Source organism: Macrobrachium nipponense, chromosome 17 (genome assembly GCF_015104395.2).
Source record: "Macrobrachium nipponense isolate FS-2020 chromosome 17, ASM1510439v2, whole genome shotgun sequence".
In the NCBI taxonomy this organism is placed as follows: Eukaryota; Metazoa; Arthropoda; class Malacostraca; order Decapoda; family Palaemonidae; genus Macrobrachium; species Macrobrachium nipponense.
Window position 1 is genome coordinate 58,565,760 of NC_087210.1, and position 23,281 is coordinate 58,589,040.

At 36.7% G+C, this 23,281-nt stretch overlaps 1 protein-coding gene across 7 annotated transcripts in view; it reads right to left on the minus strand.

Annotated features, from left to right (window-relative positions):
• Positions 1-412: 412 nt before the first annotated feature.
• LOC135196264 (serine--tRNA ligase, mitochondrial-like) overlaps positions 413-23,281 on the minus strand; it is a 44,855-nt gene continuing 21,986 nt past the window's right edge. For all 7 annotated transcript variants that reach the window (XM_064222962.1, XM_064222960.1, XM_064222965.1 and 4 more), the window contains exons 4-7: positions 16,662-16,840; positions 12,914-13,046; positions 11,551-11,723; positions 413-676 (exon numbers count right to left, since the gene is read on the minus strand). In XM_064222962.1, the coding sequence (XP_064079032.1) occupies positions 466-676; positions 11,551-11,723; positions 12,914-13,046; positions 16,662-16,840 (696 nt within the window). In that variant the 3' untranslated portion in view covers positions 413-465. The remainder of the gene's footprint in view (positions 677-11,550; positions 11,724-12,913; positions 13,047-16,661; positions 16,841-23,281) is intronic.

Sequence of the window (23,281 nt, forward strand, 5' to 3'; positions counted from 1 at the left end):
AAAAACAGGTCCTAACATTGTCGGGTAGATGATGGTAGAACCTGAACATTGTCAGGTAGATGATGGATCTACCACAGTTCTCACTATTTAGCTTCAGATTTAACCCCATGTTAGCCATGATATATTTTCTTATTCATTTAATGTGGAAAATTTGGACATAAATGGAAAAGTCCACAAATATTAGCAATAAAATATATAATGTTATATGGGACTCGGGTTTGAACCTAGGAAGAAATTCCTGAGGTTCAAGAACCCCCTTATCACGTCAAGGTGGTCCCAAAACGAAGTGGAAATTACCAAAATTCATCAGAAAATAAATGTGATTAATTTCAACAGCATTTATAACTTAGCTCCAAGTGAACTCTACAATAACTCTGTGGATAATATTGAGATGTACAAAATGAGACAAAAATTAATGGGATATGCTTAAATATTTCTATGTACTCTGCATGTAAAACATTTCCATTATACAATTTTGCCGGTATATGTCTTTCGTTTAATCCATGTCATCCGGCATGGGGTATGATCATAAAATTTAATACTTTCCAATCCAGAAATGTAAGGCTGTAGAATTTGAGGGATGGTAACTGTCCCATCCTCTGACTGAAATGTTTCACACAAGGCAATCAGCATACGAGGAATGGCACATGCTGTTCCATTCACTGTGTGTACAAACCTGAAAAACATCAAACAAAATAAATTGCCATTCTGTTTAAAGTACAAGAGTCATCTGTGTTATTTTTAAAATCCACATTAAAAATTTACATAATAATGTTCTCAAAAAGATGTGCATCACAAAATTAGTGAAATACATTCACGTAAAGAGTACAGAAACTACAATGCTGTCAATGATATAAAAAATGCTACAAAAATAATTACATAGCTGTCAATGATGTAAAAAAAACACCACAAAAATAAATATCAGAAATTACTAAAAACTGACCAATGAATTTCCAGAGTACCATAGAGTAATGTAACAGTATTTATCAATAAAACTAACAAACATACAATAGTAAAGTACAATAGAACCCTGGACCTCAACACTAATCAGTTCCAGAAGAAGCGTCAAGATGCAATTCAGTAGAGATCCAAATAAATTTTTTCACTAAGAAATAACTGAAAATGGATTAATCCACACTTGACCACCAGTTGTTACCATAACCTTGCCTTTTTATACAAAACATTACACTTAAATTACAATTAAGTAAGTTCAGAGTTAAATAAGATAACATATTCGACATCCTTTTTGTATTATTAAAAATGTACATATAATAGTACTGTATAAAAGAACTGCCTCTGTCCAATGTGGCCATATTACAGATGGTTGACTGAGCGCCATAGGCTAAGGCTAGTACATACTATTCTGGGTAGGCACAAAACTTGTTGCTAATAATAAAACATTGAAAAACAAGCCTAATTATTATATTAAATTAATAAAATATTAAAAATAAGAAACTAAATCAATTGCACAAATGCCTCTTTCATAATGTTCAATGATCTCCAACTTCGTTCAACTGTGATTCTTACCATTTTCCTCTATAACTAATTGAATCTAAAGTGTTTTGAGCTCAGTTTTCCACCAATTAAACCACGTTATCAGTGACCTAGCCTAGCCTATAACTAGTTAACTACCCTATTTCAGAGAACCAAGAGTTATTAGTGCATTTTTTATTTAAAAGAGAGCTGGTATTCCAAACCCTCAGGAACGTGAAGGGACAACTCAAACTTTTGTACACCTTTTAAACACGCCAAATACATTTTGTTAGGCACATCTTTTTCCTACTGTGTTACTGGGATACAACAATGCAGCTAAGCAGTTTTTCCAGACATAATGGATAGTAATAAGGGAAACCTAAGGTGTGTTTGTGCCTGATATGAAAATAATTAGTTATGATTTGATTCATACATGCGGCCTTCGGCATTCACATATTCACTTATTTGCAGATTTTTCTGTGGAACCTCTGTGGAACATATCTAAAAAATATCCCTGAGCTACCTGCTATTCGCCGACCTGAATTTTTTCGTTAAGCAATATTCTTTAAATATTTTCATATTTACTTAATAATATGTTACATTAAATAATAATGTAAAGCAATAATAATGATGCAGTTCATAATATTAAAACGTAATCCTACATTGTGTACCTGTGATGTATTATAAGGATATGTTAAATCATAAGGGTAAACATCGGTGATGAATGTTCCATTATAGATGATGATGATGAATTAGCTATGCAGTCCGATGAATGACAATGAAGATAATTGCACAGCTAAGCAGAGGAGTCACATCTCCTCTGAGGAAGCCTTTTCACCTTCTTCAGGAGGCGCTTCGTCAGGGGTTTCGGGAGACACCATCTTGTTGAGGTAATTGAACATGTTAACAAAGATGGTACAGTAGGGCTACATGAGTTCATTAACAGTATTGGTTAAATTTGTGGCACTTTTTTCATTCCTATCCCATGCCTTCATCATTGTCTGTATCTTTCTCACTGTCTAAATCCATTTGTACAGACCACAAAATTGTTCAAAAGCCTGGTCTGTCAGCGGGATAGTAAATAGGGCGACAAGTTCTTTTCCACGAATGACTTCCCTAGGTATTTTACCCTGTTCATGCTTGTTCTTGATGCAGGCAATTGCACTTTTAGTAGCCATAAAGGGCTACCATTTGTCCATGACTTTTACCCTCTCTTAACGAAACAATCATGTCTACTGTTTCTGTATTGGTTATTAACTATAAGGTCATCTGGCACTTAGACTTTGCCAGAAGCCTTGGGAGAAGCAGAGCGTTTAGAGGATGATTTCAAAGAATATTTTTAGTCCGTAGCACTGTACACGCAAAACACGCATAAATAAGAGAACATTGAGATGTGTAGAGTCAATTGCCATTACGGTATTACTAAGCACTGTATTAATTGCTCATACGTACAGGCAGTCTGCAGTTATCAGCAATAGTTAACCAAAACTTGGTGATTTATGGCGCCATAATGGCACCTCTTTTAGGTATGTTATGGCGCCATAACTATTATTGACGCCTTATGGTGCCGATAAATAGAACTCTACTTGTTACAGCACCATAAATCGTCAATTTTTTGGCACCAGACAAGCCCCCATAACACCAGATCGCCAATAACTGAGTTTGCCGATAACTGGGGACTGCCTGTAGATTGATATTCTGCTCATACTGTACATTTTATTAAATGTTTTGTTGAAAGATCATTTTTAAATAGTATGTATACATACATAAAGTTTTAGGAAGATATAAGTACCGTATATACTCGCATATTATGCGACTTTTGAAACCTAATTTTGAAGCTAATTTTAAAGGGGTCGCATCATACACACAGTATAAAATTAGCGTACCGTCTATGCTTCCCCAAATCGGCAGATTGCGATAGTTACTACCGGAGGGAAACAGTAGATCTTTTAAAAAGTTATGCTTTACTTGTACTTCACTATATCCAATAATATTGTATGAATTCTCATATTACTATTGTATTTTAAAATACAAAAGAGCGATCGTGCGCCATTTGCATTATTTTGGTTTATACAGCATGTTTAACTGTTCTAGACTAACCATCTATAATTTCCAAATCAGTTGATTAAGGCACAACACCGAAGGAATTTTTACATTTTGTTTTACTCGGTAAAAGAAACATTTGTTACTTGAACTATTATTTTTATTTTAGGATACGCAGTTAAGTGAAAATTTATTAAAGTAAAAAAAAAAAATGCATTAAATTAATAAACTAAAATCCTCCAAAGTCGCTCTCCGTGTCCGTATCATCAAATACTGCTCTGAATTCTTCGCCATCAAGGCAGTCATATTCGTTATCTTCCAGATCTTTGACCATTCCATCTTCATATGGAAGGTATAGTCTTGTCACCGTGGCGAGCTCTCTGGCGTGGCTTTTAAAGATCTGCCCTTATGCTAATTTTACAAAAACAACAACTGCCCGTGTTTGACAGACCTTTGAATGTCCTTGAGACAAACCCCGAGGCTATAATTATAAGATTGTAAGGGGTTTTCATTCCCAGGTTCTTTAATCTCCTTCCTATTCGGCCCTGCTCTCTTTCTCTCTCTCTCTCTCCTAAATCCTCAGCTGTCCGAGCAAAAGCTTTTTTTTATGGGACAACATAAGCCAGCATTTCGCATTTTCCATACCTAATTATTTTGTATACGATTGCCCTTTCTCGGCTGTGAAGTTGATGTCTATCCATGGCTGTGAGATGACCAGGAATAACTTGTAAGTCGGTGTCAAAGTTACTCCACACTTCAGTCAGGCCAAAACTTTGCCATATCGCATTCAAGCAATATTCAGTCATTGTTTCCAATCTATTATTTGTCAGAGAGAGAGAGAGAGAGAGAGAGAGAGGAGAGAGAGAGAGAGAGAGAGAGAGAGACGAGAGGAAGAGAGAGAGAGAGAGAGAGAGAGAGAGAGAATCTGTTTGTATATGATTGTTTATTTTCTCACTCGTCAAACTTACTCTGTTATGCTTTATTTCATATTTCCTTGCTCACCAATTTATTCTATACCTACGATATTAAGAAATCAAGATATGTGTAGAAGGGAGAACTGCCTCCAGACTGTACAGTCAGTATGGATTTAAACGCACGTGGAACTGGTTAAAATATTCGCAACAGTACCAAAATGAGATGCCATGGTAATGTGATAGAAAATCTGACTCCGTTTCTTGTTATTGCATAAAAAAACTTTTATCAATCGTGAACCTACGTAATTTATTTAGAATTCTGCGTAACGGAAAAGATAATATTTGATATCTGTAATGGGAGAAATGGTTTTATCTCTGTTGTTGTTATAAATTTGGCAGATATGCGATCAAACACGTGGGAGGACCAAAACAGCCAGCCAGAGAGCTCAGCTCATTTTGTAAATACTATTGTTTGGCGTGCTAGGCTTACCCGATTCATTTGGGTGTGCGCTGCATCTGCTGCTACTGCTACTCAAATAATTGCATTTTTCTTACTAATCCCAAGAGTTGACCATGGAAAATCCCAAGATTAACCAAAAAGCCCAAGATAATAAAATAATTGACATATGCCAATCCTTGGAGTCCTAAATATTTACTGTCTGTCTATCAGGAAAAGATACTGATAAATTGAATTGACGGTATCTTTTCTGAGAGAGATAGAGAGAGAGAGAGAGAGAGAGAGAGTATATTGCAGTGTGTTCATGCTTGTTAAAAATGTGCAGTATGGGTAATTCCTATCTGGAAGAAAAAAAAAATATGAATTTTGTTGCTGTCAAGTCACATGGACTAAATTTACAAAGAGCAGGGAACAAATCTTGACATTCCTCGAGAGATAGAGAGATGAACCAAGGCCATCTAGGATGAACTCACTCTCTCCCCTCTCAACTATACTGTAAGTGTTAACTTGAGTCTCTGAAACCAATAGGTTTTAGCACACGCACAACTGTATGTGTGTGTGTGTGTATGGGCATACTGATAAAAAATGTGCTGTACCTACAGGTAATAAATACCTACATCTTGGAAGATAAAACAAACAAACAAATTTTGTTGTTGTTAGTCGCTGGGGATATAAAGGGTGTAACCAGCAGACAGAAAGATTAACATTTTTCCAGAGATTAAAGAGCTGAATTTTGTTTTGAAGCTATGTCAGCCGCATTAGTAAATAGATATCATCTTCTAAAGAATGTTTTTTTCTTTTCTTTTTGCGGAAGAATCTTCAAACCATTTTGCATTCAAAGTAATGAGAAGGAATCATTCTATTCTTCATGTAATCAGTAAAATATGTACACTAATAAAAACTAAAACTACGTATTGTATGCAAAACACACACATCATCGTTAGCTTTGCGTGTGTAAACGTTCATTCTAAGAAATTCTCAGAGTAGTATAACTAACACCTGATTGGTTGGTTGGTAGCCATGGAGATCTGTTATCCAATGGCTGCCCTCTGCTTCTGTTCTATTTATAGACATATGCCGTGGATGGCACTAGTTTTGAACGTTACCATGTTCGTGATTTTCTGACTGCTGACGGCAAAAATTACTTAAGAATTTTCTTTATATAATTATTTCTTCGTGAAAACAATAATATAATATGATCATTTTAACTTTAATGTATAGTGGTATGAAAAATACCAGTGTGTTGTAGCTATGCGTCATCACTATAGTGGTATGAAAATACCACATGGTGTTGTAGCGATACGTAATCACGAAGTACAAATCCTTTTCCCGGACCATCATCAAAATTTTACGACTCTTCAACTTCAAGATCAATATGGTGAAATATATTATATAGTCATACTTATTGTTAAAATTCACAAATTGAACTGCAAAACATTATTATATTTTGATTGTCATGTACATATATTTTTTGCGTTTTACGGAATGTTTGTTTTGAAAATATAGCTATTAGTGAACATATGGTATTAATTGTCCCACTATTCTGTTATAGGTGATCTTAGCTATTTCACATTCATTTAACAGTATTATATTAATATTTATTTAAATAAAATGTAATTAATAAATAATAATAATGAAAAACATAAAGGGAAAAAATGTTTTTGCTGCAGTAGTGATGTTTGTTTGATTATGCATCTGACCTCACATTTCCGAAATCTGAAAAATCCAAAAACTGAAACATCGGAATGTGTGTGTACTGCACATTTTTTCAAACACGCACACAATGTCTACACAAATGTGTAGACATTGTGTGCGTGTTTGAAAAAATGTGCAGTACTGATACCCGTTGGTGAAAGACTCAAATTACAGTATTTATTCCTGAGAGAGAGAGAGAGAGAGAGAGAGAGAGAGAGAGAGATTGAGAGAGACGAGAGAGAGAGAGAGAGAGAGAGAGAGAGAGAGAGAGAATGATTAGGACTTCTAGGCGTGTTATTTTTACAATTGTTTTATCATCTTGGGATTCATTTTTAATCTTGAGATTTTCTATTCAATTCTCGAGATTAGTAAGAAATTACCGTAACTTGACTAGCAGCAGCACACATCTGAATGACTCGGCCATTAGCTTGCTAAACCAACCTTATGAACGGACGCTCTCGGAAAAGGAACTCGCATGATACATGAGATGCATGACAAAACCATTGTTTATTGGTGAAAATTTGGGGGTCGCATGATATGCGAGATCGCACGTTACTCGAGTATATACGGTATATAGAGCATATGTTAAATATATGAAACAATGGGAATAGCAAGGTACATATGTTTTCATCTGCGGCACATAGTACTTCATGTACAGGCAATCTCTGGTTATTGGCAATCTGGTTTTATGAGCACTTGTCTGCGCCATAATGCACTGATTTCTGGTTTCAGCACCATAATGCATCGATTTCTGGTTATCGGCACCATAATACACCAATTTTCAGGTTTTGGCGCCGATACATATACTAGTACATACCTAACAGAGTCGCCATTAACCGGTTATTGGTGCTAAAATCTGGTTATCGCCATAAGTGCGATTTTCAGTTATCAGTGATTTTCGCTTGTCATCAAGCCATTGGAACAGAGCCCCCACTGATAACCAGGGACTGCCTACGTCTCAGTCTATTAGGCAGTCCTCGGTTTACGATGGGGGTTCCGTTCTTGAGACGCGTTGTAAACCAAAAATCGTCATAAGCCGGAACATTGTCAAAAATACAAAGAAAACCTTACTTTTAATGCTTTGGGTGCATTAAAAGCTATGTAAACTGCATTCTTATTGCATTTTTCATAAAAAAACCTTCAAATATTGATTATTTTGCATTTTTGATGTCATATTTCTTCTGGCAGATCAGTGTTGTAAGCGTCGTAACCCTGGAACATGCGTCGTAAACCCGGATATAATTTCTGATAAATATAATTGAAAAGCGTTGTAACCTCGGAACGTCGTAAGTCGAACCCGTTGTAAGCCAGGGACTGCCATTGTGACCGTTATGTATGCAAGACGTTATGTAACAAGTGCGGGAAAACTTAGTTCTGCAGACACGTTCAGTTCAGAGCCATTGCACAGTACGTATTGCGAAATGTGCAAATGTTATAAGTATTAGTATAGAGTATGACACAGATTTCCATCCTGTAACTTCTACCTCATGTATGTAGGATATGATTCCTTATTGTGAGTAGAGCTCCAATGCTCATGCTTGTTATTATTCCATTATATACGCCTTTTGTATTTCGTATATTCAACTACCCGCCTTCTTCAATGTAGCTTGGCTAATAAACACATGAAGATATTGCTTTATTATCACCCTTCATCCACGGACCTTGGCGACGAGAAATGAATTATCATCTCCAATACTGAAGTACCATCTTTCCCTCTTCCTACAGGTAAGAGTGAAGAATTGTAGTATGGGTCATATAACTAAAGCAGACCCAAAACACTGGCGACAAAACTGACAAAATACAATTTTTATCATGAAAAAAGATTTACTAAATTTAAAACATTACAGTTCTGTAGTATAGTATTCATGTAAACAGCAAAATTTTCATAACATATATTTGTTTTTTTTAAAAGGTGCTTCACCCAAGCAAACAATCCACGGATAAACAACTCTTATGATGCTGTGATGCTGTGTAAGATTAGTACCTAGACAAAATGATACTTGACATGTTACTGGCTGTTGTCTGCACAGTAGCCAATCCAGGAGCAGCATTCATTTTCCTTGGCGCTCATTAGCTGTACACTTGGCACTAATTGATTGAAACCTGAGTCCCATCTCATGAGATGGAATTGTGGGTACTATGCATCTCTCCATCATCTTCACTGTGTTTTATCTTGTTGTATCCATGTGAATAAACTCTAAAAGGTCTCCTAAAAAGCACCCTGCTCCTTCTAAGGATTCTGGCAAAGAGCCTAAAAGAAAGAAGTTAGTCATGAAGCTCAAGGAGAAGGTGAAAGTTCTTTATATGTTAAAGGAGAGCAAAAGTTTTGCCGCAGTTGCTACCATTTTAACATGAATGAGAGCACAGTGAGATACATAAAGAAGAAACTGAAGTAAGAAACAGTGTAGGCATGAGCTTCTTCAGTACTGCAAAGTGTCGACAGTGAGAGATAAAACAATTATGAAAATGGAATCTGCGCTGGCGTAATCAATAAAGGACTGCCAGAAGAAGAATGTTGCCCTTGACTCCAACACCATTCATGAGAAAGCGCAAAACTCTACCAGCAGTTATCCATTGCTAGGGAAGGCGATGATGTAGAGGCACAGGAAGGCGGCGATGTAGGGGCACATGAAGGCCATGAAGAAGGGGAATTAAAGTTCTTGGGCTTCAATGAATTCGCACCACAAAAAGAAGAGGAAGAAGACCTACAACCTGTTTTCAGGCCAGCAGGGATGGTTCCACCAGTTCAAGAAGCAGTTCCACCTAAAGTCAGTTTCTCTGCAAGGGGAAGCAGCATCTGCAGACACTGAAGTGGCCACAAAATATCCTGAGACCTTCACGAAAATTATCCAGAAGGGCTAACATCCAGAACAGGTGTTCAATATGGATGAGACTGGCCTGTTCTGATAGATATGCCTTCCCAGAATACCTAACAAAGAATGAAGCTACAGCCTCTGGATTTAAGGCCCAGATGGACAGGATTACCCTCCTAATTTGTGGGATACAGCTGGCTTCATGCTGAAACCAGGCTTCATTTGCAAGGCTGCAAACCCCAAGGTGCTCAAGAATAAGAACAAGGCATTGCTGCCTGTGTTCTGGATGTATAATCTCAAGGCCTGGATCACCAAAAGCTTCGGGATGTATCCCCAAAGCCCTTAAGGGGGCCGGACCCTTATATATGGGGGTATAGGGCAAAAAATGCAGTCATGAAAATATTCATGGAGCTTTGTTTGGCAATGGAGAATATGTATACAAAATATTTCGTCAAAATTCCACTTACTTTCGTAGTTACAGGGTAATTAGTACATAGATGTAATTCAATAAGCCAAAAACATTGATCCGTACGAGAAAATGCAATATTTCTTCTGTTATCGTAAATTTTGATAATTATTGTCAAAGAAATTGTGAGCAATGGCATCTGTAGAGATTCCATGAGGTGGCAGGGGTTAACTTAGTCAGTTTACCACCTTCCAGTGCGAGGAGAAACTTCTTGTAGTGTACACATTCAAGTTTCACCTCTGACCTTTGCATGCTTTTATGTATGTTTATCTTTGTTTCGGCAAGAATTTCATCATGCCAATGAGGAAAAGACTAGCAAAACATCTCACTAACATACAGACGAAGAAAATTAGCTCTAATATGATTACAGAATATAATATACGCGATATTAGCGTAGTTACTGAAGAGAGAGAGAGAGGGAGGGGTGTGTAGTTAGGATTCCCTCTCTGAGCCCCTGACAGACCAGGATTTGGAAGACTTGACGAAGTCTGCCATCAAGGATGTACACTCCAGGAGGAGGAGGAGGAGGAGGAGGAGGAGGAGGAGGAGGAGGAGGAGGAGGAGGAGGAGGAGGAGGAGGAGGAGGAGGAGGCTTGACTTCGGAACGTCTCTCCCAAATTAGGAGAATGATCCATGAGCCACAGGAGTTAGCTTCAAAATGGGATCCTTATATGGAACATTCCTTAAAGTTTTCAAATATCCTTGATATAGTACTGGAGCCCTATAATCAAGCCCTCACCACCATGAAGCAGCAGCGACAGCAGATGCCTATCCTGATGTTCATCACAAGTACGAAGAAGGACCCTTCAAAGCCTTTCCAAACCCATGAAGATGGGTCTCCAAAAATTCCTGAAGTAATGCCTCTTGAATTGCCTGAAGAAGTACCTCCCCAAAACACCTGAATTAGTGCCTCCTGAAGTGCCTCCTGAAGGTGAAGAGATGCCATCAGAGGAGATTTAACCACTCTGCATAGCTGTGCGGTCATCTTCATCACCATTCATCAGACTGCATAGCTAATTCCTCATCATCATCTTTAATCAACATTCATCACTAGTGAGTAGCCGATTTGCACATGTACTACGTAGTACGTAATCTTAATATGTACGTAGTATTAAATGTTTTTGAATGTTTTTTCTCTCTCTGGTGATTTATGTAAATACAAATGTTTCCCATATAAATGAAAATAGGATGGCTTGAATAGTAAATGTATAAAAGAAAATGTGTGGCTAAATACTTAGGGGGGACTAGATTATTTTTACATGTACGTAACTGTAAGTCATACAGTATGTACGTAAATATATTTTCAAAGATAAAATGTTTATGATTTACTTTGAAATTATATTAATATAATATTATTTCGAAGATTAATACAGTAATAGGATAATAGTCTAATGTATATTCAATATAGGATGATATTTTTAGGGATACTACTTTGGTGTTTGAACTTTCAAGATAGGCAGTTATAGGCATTTTTAGAGGGGGGGGTGTTGTAAGTATTCGGGGAGGGGTCTGGTACACATCCCCTGCAAATACGGGGATCCACTGTACTATATAGTAATATTGACATGGCAATTAGTGACAAAAAGATGGTCCCAAACTGCAATTATTTGATATTCAAGGGTTACTGTCATCAAGTAGAAAGCTACAGTGAAGACTGAAAAGCACAGATAAACATTAAAAAATTCTTACTTTGGCTCTCCATGGTCATTTCTGTAAGTTATATTCAGTCTACGGCTTTGGAAATCTGTGCAATTTGAAGCTGAAGATATTTCTCCATATGCTTTTCTTCCTGGCATCCAAGCTTCAATGTCTACCTTAGAATATGCAGGAGCCCCCAAATCATTGAGAGGCATGTCTAAAACCTAGGGAAGAAAAAATACCTTACAATATAGTATTCATTTAAATTTATTAACACAGTACAGTACATCAGTAGTGAAATGTTTTTCTTTGAGGTAGAACCCTACCGTAAAAATTTTGCATGGGTAGACATACAACCTGCCCTCACACTGATGGTTACTGTATTTGGCCTCAATTTAAGATAAACCCAGACTCGGGACAATATTCCAGAAGAACTGAAAATATAGTCTTTCATTTTCCTAATCAATATGGTCCTCCCATTGGTAGGTTACTTAGAAGCATGGACGTTCCTGGAAACTAGAGGAAGGATGCAGCAGGAAGGAGAATCAATGAAGGACATAATAAATATATAGCTAAATGTCAGGAAAACAAGACAATATTTTTACCATTTTTAAACTTTTCAATGATTTTGTATTACACATTCCCTTAGTGTATCCAGTAGTATATATTTTAAAATGTGACTTGCCACTTTTGTACCGATTTCTGTGTTTTTATGGCATTTTAACATTTTTTGCTTACAGACAAAGACAAATAAATCAATTTAAGTACATAAGACCCTTTTATTTTTATCTATTATTAACAAAAATTACTGTAAGGTGAAAATTGCTGGAGATATTTACTGTATATGTATATAAAAAAGTGATATAAAAGAAAAATATAAATAAAACTTCTTAGCCTCTTTAAGTCCTCATGCTTTTTTGGGCATTCTTGTTTCTGTAAGCAATGAATTCATGAACCTGAAAACTTTCAAGGTGGCATTGAGGGTTACATTAACCTCACTTTACCCTAATATATAATACTTTGAACCCACTTGTTGAGTAACTGTCTTCATATATCATACATTTCCATTAGATTCTTACAAGAAAACTATATAAATATAAAAAAAAGCATAGGTGAATTAAAAGTAGTATCTGTGTCCTAATACAATAATAGTAATACAGACTGACTTGTATATTCCGTACTGTAAATTAAATCCTGTTTTAGGGTGACACAGTTCAGATTTCTGGAAAGACAGCTACAGTATTTACTCTTTCAACTATAATGATTATTGAAATGAGGCTCTCTACAATAAACAGTTTATAGTTCTAAAATAAGCCAGGATTTCAATATCATTTATAAAATAACAATGAAGATTTTGTTATCCCAGTCTTAAGTGTTATGTTTAACAATACTAAGATTACAAGAAGAAACATACCTGAAAATGGACTCCCAGTTTAGAAAACAATTCTCTCTGGATTTGGATGATCTCATTATATAGATCTTTACTTTCGTCTCCTCTTTCTGAGGCTGTTACTCCAAACATTTCCACTTTGGTGAAACCATGCACTCTACCAAAGATACAAAATAGAGTATATGACATCTGACAGTGATATCATACACCTTGTGTTGTTTTAATTATCACATAATAATTATGCATATTTTATAATCTAGGGTGCTTTATCCTCACTTTTGAAAACTCTTTATGCCTATGAAAGTCAAACCCCATTACTACAGTAATTTCTTCCAAGTTTTCTAGAAATTATTGTAACAAAGCTAGTTTTTCATACAAAACCTTACAATATAGTATTTGATTAAATTTATTAACATACGTCCATGTTAGTTGTTTCTTTCAAATGTCCCCCAATTCTACAGACTATTGTCTAACAGAGAAAAAGAATGATAGTCCTTTCATGTATTTGATCACCTAGACCCTCATGCTTATGACTACTGTAATGAGTATATATGAAAATCTAGTTTTTTTGCTATAATCATTCAGTCTGATTCATTATAACCCAACTATCATATTATATGTGAAAACTGAACTTCAGCGGAACTGACAGGTTGCTGGATATTCCCACAGTATTTGTATGTATATAACTTTGGGATCAAGGTGAAAACTATGCAATAATTAACAAGTAAAATAAAGCAATTATTTATTACAAAAATATGTATAACTTGGTAAAATTTAAGATGGTCCTGTAAATAAGAGGCCCAAAAAGCTGTTATAAATAATTTTTTTCAACTGCTCATGAAAGGTAGGGAGAAGTTTTTGGAATTTTTTTTCTTACACTATGTGAATTTGCATATCTTCCTCTTTCAATCAGTGTGTTTATTTCTTAAATTGGCCGACTTCAAAGTTTCCCCAGCCTGGGGTGCTGCAAATGTTTTTTTAGCTTGGCTCTTAAGTTAAATACAGCTGTAATGACCTACCCTATTTGACTTAAGCAAATGGATACTGTGAGTGGAACATCTAGCCAACATCAACAGTTCACACACACATTTTGTATCTCATGTATGATAGTACAATACAGTAACAACTGATAAGAAAGTTGTATAAAAATACATGGTCATAAAACCATGGAAGGCTGTAGTAAACACAGATAGGCTACTGTAACGGTAATTGCTTCATAGCAAAGAAAGATAAAGGAAAGGAAAACGTCATAGCAAAGAAAGATAAAGGAAAGGAAAACGCATCTTCGAGAAGTTCTGCAGCACGGATGCTTACGCGCGTGTTGGAAGCGCCTGTTCTCATGATGGTTCTAGAATCGGCAGGAATTTTGTGGAACTTGACAGGCGCTGAAGTGTCGTGAGAAACGCCGCGATTTCTGATGCAATACTTCGTCGAGAAACTTCTAAATCGTTCTGGTAATCTCGGGAGTCTGTGACGCTCGCCGTAGGTCCTGCCCCCAGAATGCTGTATAAATACGACGAACGAAGTAGGAGAAGGCAGATCATCAGTTAGTCACACAGAGAGATCCTCAGTAAGAGCCACAGATCAGATTATCAGTGAGAGATCAGCAGCAGAGATCGTTAGAGAGAGATAAGAGAAGAAGGAACCAGGACGAAGGATCAGAGGAAAAGTCGCTCGAGAGTTGGTTGAATTCTGGCCAAGTCGTCTTCAGGAGTGGACGACAGAGTTATTTCGACGTTGAGCGAGACTTCAGAGAAGAGACTTTCTGCTAGAGGTTTTCGGGAGTTCCTGCCCTTCAAGTATCAAGAATAGACATTATTTTCTGCAATACGGAGTCAAGAAGACGTCGGCAATCCCAGTTCTCCTTTTGTGAAGCCATTGTTTTGAGTCGCAAAACTGGCCAGCAAGTATTTGAATTACCTCACTGTTCCCCTAGTTCACGCATTGTAAGATTTTACCTTTTTATGTAAATAGGATATACCATTCTGCATTTATCTTTGTTGGTAAGCTTGTAAATAAACCTTTGTTCTGTTAGTGTTTCTTTCTATATTCGTATCCCCAGTTTCAACTGTTGGTGTTAAATTTTTTTCTTTTTTAATTTCATATCGAACCTGAAGCGGACCTCTCTCAGAGGCCGTAACAGCTACTTACCTACCGAACTGTGTCATATGAGAGAGAAAAAGGAGGAGGTGCATTTTTTCACAAGTGCATTTATGCAGTATATATTTGTTACATATATTGGGAAAAAGGTACACAAGTGCCTTTTGCATAAAGTTTTCAGTTTAAAGTGTCATGGTAGTAGTTTATAAGCATAATGAGATATTGACAAAATTAGATGAGGAGGGGTACAGAGTTTAATCCTGAACACCCCTAGATTTTTTTTACTTCCCTTTACCTGGATTTTGCCAGTATCCAACAGGTCCTTGGCTATATAATCCAGATAATTGAAGGATTACTGCTCAATTTTGCTACCTTTTGAAGCTGAATGATTGTCCTATAAAATAGCATAAAAATATATTCCAAAATAACTCTTTGATAGCATACTGGGTAGAAATTACAAGATAAAATTTTGCACTTTCCCTGCCACTAAAAAAAAAATTGTGATAAAGTTTTTGTTTTTTATTCATAGCACACCCAGATAAATTACATAGTTATTGCAATGCAAAACCTTGTAATTATAGCATGAAAATATGACAAAATGAATGACAAAGCTGCATCATGTGTTCCATAAAAGAAAGTCATCCATGTGATATGCACATAAAACTTTCTTTGCCTTTTTTGTTGTAAGAACGTACCTAAGAACATACCTTAGAATTTTCATGGTAGGTTGTTCAATTTTATTTCACTTGGCACAAAAGAAGTCCATAAATAAATTTATATAGGGGAAGCTGAGTATAGTTACCCACTTACTGCTATGCAAAAGTTGTAATTATACCTATGAAAATATGCAAAAATTAATGATAAACTAGTGTCCCGTTTTGGGTAAAATAAGTAGCACTCAGTATGTAGTGTTCATTGCTCTCTCTCTCAGAAAATGATAAATGATGTACCTAATTATAGAATAAAAACTAAAAATATACAAAACAAATATGTTACATAATTATACAAAATATATTTCCTCTCTCTCCCTTGCAGAAAAAAAAGATATGTACATGATGGAAGTATGAGACAAAAATCTAAAACTACGAAACAAATATACATGTTACATATGTATAAAAAATATTAAGAACACGACAAAAATTATTCTCAACTTGTCTGCTGGTTTGAGCAGTCTTTATTTTTTATGTTTCCATACATCATCAAAATGCAAACGACTTAAATTTGGATGATGTCTATATCAGTCATCAGTAAGCAAAAAGAATTAAGTAGAGAACTCCCAAATCCAGTAGTAATGTACAGACTTAAGTAGGTAACTCCCAAATCCAGTAGTAATGTACAGACTTAAGTAGAGAACTCCCAAATCCAGTAGTAATGTTTTAAGGATGAAATAAACGAAAGGAGAGAGCCACCTCTTCTTGCCGCTGAAGAAAAGACCAAGCAAAAATCCATGAGCACTGGCAAATAAGAGAATTCAACCACCAATAAATATGCCTCTCCTGGCTGAATATCACCTCTGTATTGACTAAATTCTGATTTTGATCTCATTTTTTTTTTTATTTAGTAAAATATTGGTTTGAAAGCTTTCATGAACACATTCAATACACATTTCAGGGGAATTTGTAAGCTCTACTAAAATCATTAGCTACCAAAAAACATAAAAAAAGGGTCGTACCTATATATTCCTCTCTCTTCACGTAAATTTGAGGTTTCAGCCCTGTAGCACCGTGAAACAGCAGCCATTTTTAAAGGAAGATCATTAAGACAATACTGTCTGTTTCTGAGATACCCTCCTATTGCCATTTCTGCTGTTCCTGAAAGGCATACATCATCTAACCCCTCAATTCGGTATACCTGTTAAGTAATAAATCAAAATATACAATACAACGAGCAAACCAGGGGTATTCATTGTGTATTACTGAAACTGTATACAAAAAATTTATTTATAAAATTTCAGTACTTTATAGCATACAAACCATAGTTTTGCAACAGTAATCAAAACCAAACTAATTCAAATGAAGTTTTGTCGGGTTTTAACTAAGAGCTAACTAGTTACAGTGGTACCTCGAGATACGAAAGGCTCAACTTACGAAAAACTCGAGATACGAAAGCTAACACGAAAAATTTAACGGCTCTATATATGAAAATTGCTCAAGATACGAAAGGTTGTTGCTGTAGTCTGAGATTCGCCCGGACTACCGATAACAATTTTGAAACTCGCACGCTGCCAACTGAGTAGACTCGCCACCATCCTCCCGCTCTCCCATTGGTTCCTGATGCTAGTCACCGCCATGAGATCCTTCTCTCCTATTGGTCAACATCCCTCCCATCATGCATCTACATACTAGTACGTAGCAGCGTTCTTCTTCAGCCATTGCTTCTTACCAGTGTTACTGTTATCGTACGCACGTGGAATTCGTTCGTTTACATACACGATTTCGTTTGTTAACGTAAATTTGTGTTAGTGATTTCGTTGTGCTACTTTATCGTGTTGTGTGAGAACCTAATTAGTATACGTACTTCATTACTTAATTACTTACAGTATAGTCATGAGTCCCAAGAAAGTTGCTGAAGTTCACAGAAAGAAGAGAATGCTTTCTATGCAGACAAAGATGGAGATAATAAAAAAGTATGAAGCTGGCTTGCGGTCGAGTGTGATCGCTAAGGAATACGGCCGAAATCCTTCGACGATAGGCACCATCCTTAAGCAGAAGGAAGCCATCAAAGCAGCTACACCTTCCAAGGGCGTGACTATTTTGTCCAACAAGAGGAGCCATGTGCATGATGAAATGGAAAGGCTGCTTCATCTATGGATTGAGGACAAAGACATCGATGGCGATACGATAACCGAGACGGCAATCTGCCAGAAGGCCAGCGCTATTTTCGGCGATTTGATTGCCCAAGCCGAAGACGACAGAGGAGAGGGGACATCGACGGCAACCCCAGAGTTCAAGGCTTCTCGTGGGTGGTTCGAAAAATTCCGTAAACGGACTGGCATCCATTCGGTGGTGAAGAAATTGAAACTTTGTAAAATACGTAAAGTATAAAAAAGTAAAAAAAATGTAAAAATCAAAAAAAGAAAAAAAAATTTAGTTTTAAGTTTTTTGTAAAGTGTTACAGTTTTGTTAATGTGTTTTGTAAAGTTCAGTTTGTTTTTCTGACATTTTTTTATGTGTTTCGTAAAGTTAAGTGTACGTATCTGCCGTTTGTCCTCCTCCTCTGTCGCCACTTTTGGAGATAGCCTCACTCGAAAGGTAAGCTTCCACATTTTACGTGCAGTATTTCTTGTATACCATGTACACTAATACACTTTATTTACAGGTTAATTTGCATTTGGTTATTAAGTTAGGTATTGAATGGTCCAAATTGTTGTAGTATTTCATTGTTTACAGGTCAATTTAGCTTTATTATGAAATTTACTGGGGTATTTTTGGAGGGCTTGGAATGGATTAGCCATTTTACATGTAAAATGTGGTCCAAGATACAAAAGCCTCATGATACGAAGGGCGCCTCGAAATGGATTAATTTCGTATCTCGAGGTACTACTGTATATGCTGAAGGAGTAGCTGACCACAAATGGTACCATAAGATGCTTTTTTTAGTTGCCAAAGATAGTACCTTCATGGTTAAAAAGTCTGGCATTCGAATAAAAATGTTCAAAATTTGCATCAGTACTGCCTTTTTAGTTTATAAGTTATCAATGACTCTACTGTCATCTTACATATATCAAATCTGAACACATTTTATTTTCTATTAAAAACATACTGTGGAACCTTGGTTTTTGTACACCCTAGTTTTCGTATGATTCAGTTTTTGTAGACTTTTTTTCGATGAAATTTTGTCTCAGGTTTCGCACGTTTCCTCGGGTTTTGTACACTCAGAAATGCTCATTCTGGGGCCTACTGTGTGACTAGGCCCTGTACCAGTGTCCAAACAAAGCATCCGTGTTCTCTTGTGACCCATTCTGCTTTTGTGGTTGTTTTTTTGTGCTGTTTTTATTAAAGTACGACTACTAAATACGCCATCATGGGGCCAAAGAAAGTGCCAAGTGCCAGCCTTTCTATAAAAATGGTGAGAAAAACTATAGAATTTAAGAAAGAACTCAAGTGTTGGAGGGTGCTGCATGCCAATCACGGTAAGAAAATGCATACAAGTGCTGCTGTTAGTGAATTTAAGGCCAGCAGAGGCTGGTTTGAAAAATTCAGTAAGCAAACAGGCATGCACAAAGTGCCCACTTCAGTGATTAAGGACATGTTTACAAAGTGGAGTGATGTAAAAGATTTTGGGAAGGATTATCATCCACACAAAGATGTTGTAATGCATCTCTAACATCTTTAATGACAATGCCATGTTCCAATTTAGACAAATTTCAAAGAGACGTCAGAAACAAATGTCTCTGAACAGTTTTGCTGTGTGACGGGTCGTGACTTTCAAGCTGGCCCTAGTGCCACTAAAAACCAAAGAGGGGTAGTAACCCCAGACAGTGCTAGTAAAAAACAAAGAGCAGAAGTAACCCTAGATAGGTCCTTGATACCTGCTCCCCTTCTCTCCATCTTCCATATGCTAACAGGAGTCTTCCATGAAGGTCCATAAAGGTAAGTGTGATGTTAAATGTTCATTATTAGTTTAATTATTCATTTATATTTATTTCTCATTGTTTTCTATATGTAAAACTGTGTTTATTTCCTATAAAATATACTTTTGTTAATCTTTTTGGGTGTCTGGAATGCACTAATTATATTTACATTATTGCTTATGGGAATTATAATTTCAGTTTTCATACATTTCGGACTTTGTGGGAGGTTCTGGAATGGATTATGTATGAAAACCAAGGTTCCACTGTACATTGGCTCTGACATTAGCAACATCATGGTAATTTCAAAATGCTTAAGAGCCTGAAATCTTAACTGAAAATGTCTAGCAACATAGAGCATCGCTCTCATCTCTCCAATGATTTTGACCACTCAAACAATGACATTCATCAACTGTCAGATTTGCCACTTAATCACTTATCAGTTGTTAATTAACTAATCATTTATCCATTAAGTTGTGCTGCAGATAGCAATCATCTTTAGATTTTTGTATCTGTTCCATAGTGATCACCTGATAAATGCTGTCTTTCAATTATTAAAGGTCAATTACCGAAATAATGTTGTAATTTGTTTCACTTCTTATCCAGCAACTAGCCAATCTCGAGTATCTTTCACCTATACAAACTAAATTATCTAATCATCATCATCTTTATATTAACCATTACCGACTTCATCTGAAAATCCATAGTAAGACTGGTCATTGTCCACTATCAACAAGACACTTTCCATTATTTGAAGATGGTTTTCTTCCGTATGGTAGCTGGAGACTGTTATAATTTTGTCTGTTCTATATTTCTTATTTGTCTTACATAATCTCCTTATCATCTCTGTAATCATCTGCAACAACAGCATGTCCTGTTAATTGTCTGGTTCATACTGACTTTAGGCTGCTGGTTGGTCTGACTGTTGAACACCTCCTGCTTTGTTAATATTTGTATTTGCCTTTGCATTTTCACACTGGCTAATAACCAAGTTGCAGATCACCTTTGTTACACAATCTGCAAGAAAAAATTATAATTCTTGCAGTCAGTATTACTACCAATGTGAACTGCAGTTTTAGTGGCTACTATTTTTTCTGAGATTTGTTTTCCTAGGTAAAATGGTAGCAAATTTTTACTGGCCAAGGTTCCCACAAATAAAAATTGTTTCATTACAGTCCATTCTTTCTATTCTGTCTAATTGCAGTCCACAATGTTACCTGTATCACTTGCCTTTTGTCTGTTAAGACAAAACCTAGTTTCATTTCATATCCAATCCTCTCGACCAGGGGTTGGCAACCTCTGGCCCACAGGCCACATCCAGCCCACAAAGGATGCCCTTCTGGCCGCCAAATTAACTCCTGGACACTAATTATCGACCAGTGGTAACCTAGTTTACAGTACCGAGTGATCTTTATAGTAAATTTGATATCATGCTCACCAAGACACTTCATAGCTATCTGGCTCACACTCTCCAAAAGGTTGCCAACTCCTACTCCAGACCCTCAGGTATTTATAATTTAATATTCCTTATTTTCCATATTCCTACAAGGCTCTTAACATAGTTCTCAGGGTTTTCTTCAAGCTCACACCCTAAGATTTTTAAATAATCAATTTTCCATTTAAAGTGATCTATTGGAGTTTTTCAATTTATCAAGTGATAAAATACTGTATGTGGATGCTACAGGTCTTAGTTATTGTAGGCAGCTGGTGTTATTGGTTTCTAACTATAGTTGCGCAATTACAATCTGATCCTAAAAAAATGTACAGTACTTAGATGTATCCTTTGTGCAAAAGTGGGTTTCTCTTTAAGCTTTAAGATGTATTCTTTGCGCAAAGTGGATTTGTCTTTAAGGTTTAATATGATAGTTACAGATGTACATGGTGAGTGCGTGTTGGACTTCCAGCTATTCACCTTGCTGAAAACACAAACTTTCATTTTGCTAAGTCAAAAGAAACTATCCCAGACAACCAAAACTTCCTGCCTTTTAGTAAATGAAAGGTCTCTCTATACCATGATTCAACTCCAATACTCTGTTTGCAAGACAAAATCATATGTCACAGGAGTGCCTACTTCCCTTGATCAATAAGCAAAATATGACAAATTTATCATTAATTTGTACTTTTATATTACAAGCCACAGGTCTTAATAAAAGGATAAATCTTCCGGTGCCAGCTGGAAACTGGTAAAAAGAATTAAAATTGTAATGCAAAGAATCAGTGGCATTGGGGTTCATCTGTTGGTATGCATGAGACGTTGATTGTCGACCTGCTTTGAACCCCATGACGTAGCCAGTTTTCTTCCAACCCAGGAACAAAATTTAAGGGATGGCTAGAGGTGGGGAGTCTATGTTAAGACTGCAGATTTGTTAGCTATGAAAAATACAAATTAAAAATACATTTGTCATTTGTTCATATTAGGAACAAACCATGGGTCTTAACATAAGGATAGACACTTTTGGTGGGAGAAAAGTCTTGAACTTAATGGAGGTTTAACACACCAGGTCTCACTTCCTGCATCAGTGGATGCAAAGGAAGTATGCAAGCCTCTGACCTGTTGAATATATATATGTGTATCCCACAGTTAGACCACTGGGGTAAAATATAATGTAAAGATTCATTGCATGTGGGGAAGTTAAAGAACTATATCTATTTGGATAATCAACTAAGGTACCCACCTAATCTTGTTTGTTATCATTCCTCGCTCTCCTTGCTAAAGAGAGGTTGGACTTTGCTACTGATAGTTTATACTGTATTCATGTAGGATATTAAAAACTCCAATAGTAAGGTTGCTCACTCACAAGCATCTAGCCAGTTCCAGCTTATGATGGATCAATCTCGTTGCTACCCACTGTTAGAAAAGGAAGGGAAAAGGGAAAGGGAAAAAGACCAGTCATCTCAATCACTTTAGTTTCCATACCGTCATCTTAGGTTAGATACAATTTGTTGAGGAGTCACCACCGGACCCAAGGAAAGTGCCCAAAGACCATGAGCAACATCCCTTAGGTAGGAGGATGCGAAGGTGGTTTGGCAAAGCCAAGAACCAGCCTACAAAATCTTCAGAACACACCAGTTCTTTCTGAATGCCATGAAGTTCTCCCACTCTCTTCGACGAAGATAAGGCCACTAGGAATAATGTCTTGAGGGTCAAACTTCCTTCCAACAACTGCCATAAAGGTTCATATAGGGCATGAGTGAGACTACGCACTAAGCACCAAAGTAAGGTCCCAAGTAGGTGGTTTAAGTTCTCTAGGAGAACAAGACTGTTCAGAGCTCTTGAGCAGCATGATGTCAAAAGAGGTTAGCTTAACATCTTTTAAATGAAGAAACACTCCCAAGGCAGTCCTATAGCCATTAAAGCCAGAAACACAAGGAGTTTCCCCGTGCGAAGGAAATCCGCTATCTGTTGAACAGAAATTCCGACTGGAGAGAAACCCTTTTGACAATACCAATCTCAGTAAATGGCCCATTTTCCCTGGTACACAGCTGAGGTAGATCTTCTGAGATAGCCAGACATCTCTACCTCTATTCTGTGAGAAAAACCACTCACTCGCAGAAGATACTGGATAGTCTCCAGCCGTGAAGAGATGGGACCCAACTGAACGATATCTTTCCTCATGAGGTTTGCAGAGGAGATTGTGCCATGTGGGAATTTTTCTCGTAGCTCCAAATCTGGGAACCATTATGCTTGAGACCACAAAGGAGCTAGGGGTCATGCGGGGTAT